At 42.4% G+C, this 4,525-nt stretch overlaps 1 protein-coding gene across 3 annotated transcripts in view; it reads left to right on the forward strand.

Annotated features, from left to right (window-relative positions):
* Window positions 1-4,525, forward strand: part of Reck (reversion inducing cysteine rich protein with kazal motifs) — a 73,935-nt gene that overhangs the window by 44,694 nt on the left and 24,716 nt on the right. For all 3 annotated transcript variants that reach the window (XM_031377239.1, XM_031377240.1, XM_031377241.1), the window contains one exon: window positions 3,676-3,888. In XM_031377239.1, the coding sequence (XP_031233099.1) occupies window positions 3,676-3,888 (213 nt within the window). The remainder of the gene's footprint in view (window positions 1-3,675; window positions 3,889-4,525) is intronic.

Raw genomic sequence — 4,525 nt, forward strand, 5'->3', positions numbered from 1 at the left:
ATGGCCTCTGCATCAGCTCCTGCTTCCTGACCTGCTTGAGTTCCAGTCCTGACTTCCTTTGGTGAAAACAGAAATGTGGAAGTGTAAACTGAACCCTTTCCTCCCCAACTTGCTTCTTGGTCATGATGTTTGTACAGGAATAGAAACCCTGACTAAGACATTCAGTAAATAAACATCCTTGAATTTTAAGCAGGTGATTCCACCCACCAGCCTGGTCTGCACAGAGAGTTCCAGGACAGATGGAGCTGCATAGTGAGACCATGTCTTGAAAAAACAACAACAAAAAAAGATAATTATTCCAGTTAATAAGTACTTTACATATGTGAAATTGCTAAGAGTATAGATTTGGTGTGTTTACTATCAAAACAGGGTAAAGTATTTGTGCTAATATGTATTTATTAGTTTGTTTAACTATTCCACAATATATACATATTTGAAAACATGTTGAATGCCATAGAGTTAGCCATTGCAAATGCATTTTTTAAAAGAATACACATGAAAAGTTTTGGTAGTACTAGTCCTGGCAAGTGTGAACTAAAACTTCTGTGGCTGCTTCCTCAGACCCATTGGCATAGCTAGAATAAAAGCCTGGCATGCATTTGAAGTATGTTGGCTTCTCACTCTTTCCTGCTAGGAAGTAATCTAGGTTAAATCTGTGATCCATAAACTCTACTCTCAAGTGTTTATTTACCCAGGAGACATGAAAGCATGTGTCCAAGAAAGTCCTCATGTGCCAGCATTATTTGTAGTCTCCCATTTTAGGAGAGGACCCCAGAACATCCATCTGCAGAATGAGGAAACACAACATAACATGGCATGCTGTTCCACACAGTGGGGGAGTGTACAGATAAAGGCAGACTCCTAAGATACCCAAGTATGAGTGGGCTCACAGTCAGCCACAGAAGCCCAGTGTTCTCTGTGCTTCCAGACGCAGGAAGTCCAAGGATAGAAGCAAGAGGAATCTGAGGCTAAGCACCAGAAACCCAGGGGCATCAGGACACTGCAGGGTGATGGAAGTGTTCTAGATCGTGTCCAGGGCTCACATTTTGTTTTGGGGGTGGTCTCTCTGTGAAGCTCTGATTGTTCTGGAACTCACTACGTAGGCTAGGCTGGTCTCAAACTCACAAAGATCCCCATCTCTGTCTCCGGAATGCTGGGATTTGAGGCATGCACCACCTCCATACCCAGCGTGTGTAGAGGTTTTAATTACATAGCTGGATGCAGTCTTCAAATATTGTTGAACTACATTTTCAATCTGTACATTATAATGTATGTAGTTAAACTCCAGTAAATTTTTGTTTTTATTTGAGACAAGGTCTCATGTAGTCCATGCTGGCCTCAAACTAGCTATGTATCTAAGTCTGTCCTTGAACTCCTCATCCTCTTGACTCTGCCTCCCAAGTACAGGATTTACACCATCATGTCTGGCTTTAAAGAAGTGGGGGGGGGGGGTTGTTGTTTTGGGATTTTCGAGACAGGGTTTCTCTCTGTAGCCCTGGCTGTCCTGGAACTCACTCTATAGACCAGGCTGGCCTCGAACTCAGAAATCCGTCTGCCTCTGCCTCCCAAGTGCTGAGGTTAAAGGCATGTGCCAGCACTGCCCGGCTCTAAAGTAGTGTTTTATATAAACTTATTTCTTTCCTCATCAAAAGATACTACCAGACAGTAAAAGGATAAACCCTAACCTAGCAGAAATATCTATACTACATACATCTGACAAAGGACACATCTACAATGCATGAAGAACCCCTACAACTCCTCAATAATCAAAGTTCCAACATTTTTTTAAGACTTATTTTATGTGTATGAATATCTTGCCTGTGTGTCTGAGTACCATATACATGCAGTGCCCTCAGAGGCCAGAAGAGGAAGTCAGACTCCCTGGACCTGAAGCCACAGATGGCTTTAAACTACCACATGGGTACTGGAAGCTGAAACTGGGATCTCTGTGAGAACAGCCAGTTCTTATAACCACTGAGAGCTGTCTCTCCAGCCCCTAAACTTTTAAAATAGGGACAGAAAGGAGCATTTCACAAAAGATAACATTTATTAATAGATGATATCTAACAATAAAAAGTGGCAGAAGGCATCTAGGAAAGAGCATGGCAGTCACACCAGACAGGCACAGCCCCAGAGACTTCATTCCAGGATGGCTTCTTGCTGCTGATATTCCTTTCCTGCCACTATTGTAAGGCCTAATGATTCCTGATCCAAGGATGAAGCCGCAGGTGTGCAGTATGATAAAGCAAGACCATGTGAAACTGTTCCTTTGAACTTTTAATGAGCTTATGGAATGAAACACTGCTTTGAACTTACTATCGACATCCTTCTGTGACTCCCCTTTCTTGTAATATTCTATATGTGAGGTAATTTTATAAAGAACTTTTGTCTAAGAAGGCATAAAAAAGCTGAGAGAAAAGATAAAGTGTGGCTGTTAGGCTCTGCTCCACCAAATGTGTATATATATGTCTGTCTATATGTATGTACATGCATACTTGTGTAGGTATATGTGTACATATATAAGTATGCCTGTGCACTTGTGAAATTGGTGAAACAAGTGGTCAGGCCCAGCCAGTGTGTGTGTGTGTGTGTGTGTGTGTGTGTGTGTGTGTGTGTACACCTGACTTTCTTTCCTTTTCTTTTCTTCTCTTTTTTCTCTCCTTTTTTCTGTGAAATTGCCAAAAGTCATCAGCTTTTGACCCTAGAACAGAAAGAGTTAAATTGCCAGAAGCTATCAGCTTCTGGTCCTCAGAGCAGTACGAGAGTTACAAGGCCAGGGCTCATCAGACTTTGGCCTTCATTTCTGGATGTGTCCCACATCAGTACCTGACTGGCTCCCAGCAAAAGAAAAGAATAAAATTCTTACATATAGAACAACATGGGTAAATATCAAAAAGATTATGTTTTAGTGACTATTCCAGGCCCCAAAATAGAGAATGATTTCATTTATATGACATTCTAGAGTGGGGTACAATAATCTATGACGCACTGTGCATGAAGACTGTAGATCATACGGTGATTCAACAGGGTACAAGGCACCATTTGGTGTGACGGCTATGTTCGTTATTGATTTACATGCTTTCAATGAGCTAAGCAAGTGGCAGATCACATCCAACTCATATGCTGTACATTTTGGTTTTTAGTTATACCTCAGTTTTGTTTGCTTACCTTTTTGTTTGGTTGGTTGGTTTTGGTTTTTGGTTTTCAAGACAGGGTTTCTTTGTGTAACCATGGAACCAACTCTGTAAACCAGGATGATCTCAGAGATCCATTCCCCATTCCCCTTCCTCCACCACTCACCCCCACTGCTGCCCCAGTGCTGGGATTAAAGGCATGTACCACTACCACCCGGTTATACCTCCGTTTTAAAGACACAGACTCATTTATTTTGTGAAATAAAGTGAAATGGTCCAGTGATATTAGTCTTGTCCAAAGCACCTTGAAGTTTTACCCTGCCTCATAAGAACCTGTGTTAAATTAAAACATACAGTCAGTGTCCTGATGTTAGTGCCCCGTTGTCCTCAACCTCTTGAAGCTGAAAACCTATGGTGGGTCTTATGTACTCTCTCTCTTTAAGAAAATCAGATTTTCCTGATATGTGGATGAATCAAGAGTTTACTCATTGTCTCTATCCAGGAAATAATTTGTCTCCATTCCTTCTGGCTCTTTTTTAAGGCCAACAGAACTGTTCAGGAGCTGTACCGCTCAGTCTGACCAGGGGGCCATGAGTGACATGAAGCTGTGGGAGAAGGGAAGCATAAAGATGCCCTTCATCAGCATCCCTGTCCTCGATATTAAAACCTGCCAGCCAGAGATGTGGAAAGCGGTCGCGTGCTCCCTGCAGATTAAGCCTTGCCACAGCAAATCCCGAGGAAGCATTATCTGCAAGTAAGTGGTTCCAGTCCAGGGGAGTCCTGTGCACCCAGGCCTTCCTGATCTGTCTCAGCCTCTCTTTAGAACTCTCTGCCCTTTGCCCGGGCCCCTCCCACACACAGAGCCTCTCACACTTTCTCTCCTCTGCTCGAAGGAGGCTCCCCATCTTCTTGCCTGAAGCCTGCCCTTCTTCGCTCTTGCCAAATACCAGACATTCTTATGGAGTCTTCCCACATTCCTTTGGCTCATACTAATTTATCCTTAATGCAAATTCCCATCAAACTTCATGTGTACTTTATGATGGAATCTGGTTCAAGAAGCAGTTTCTAAATACCTTCAGTGCACAATTATGGTTTTATACTTTGAAATTGTTTATTATATCTATTTATTTACTTGTTTAGTTATTTAGTTATTGGGTTTTTATTTGTATATCTGTATACAAATACATCCATGTGTGCATATATGGACATTAAAGGACTACTTGGGCTGGGAGTGGGGTGTGGAGGGGTGATGGGAGGCTGTTCAGTACATCCTAGATTGAATTCAGGTTGTCAGCCTTCACAGCAGGCACCTTTTCCAACGAACCATCTTGCTGGCCCTATTTTTATACATTTAGGAAGGGAGGATCTGGGTGAAGGCATACCACCTCAGT

The sequence above is a fragment of the Mastomys coucha genome, unplaced genomic scaffold, assembly GCF_008632895.1.
Source record: "Mastomys coucha isolate ucsf_1 unplaced genomic scaffold, UCSF_Mcou_1 pScaffold18, whole genome shotgun sequence".
NCBI classification, from domain to species: Eukaryota; Metazoa; Chordata; class Mammalia; order Rodentia; family Muridae; genus Mastomys; species Mastomys coucha.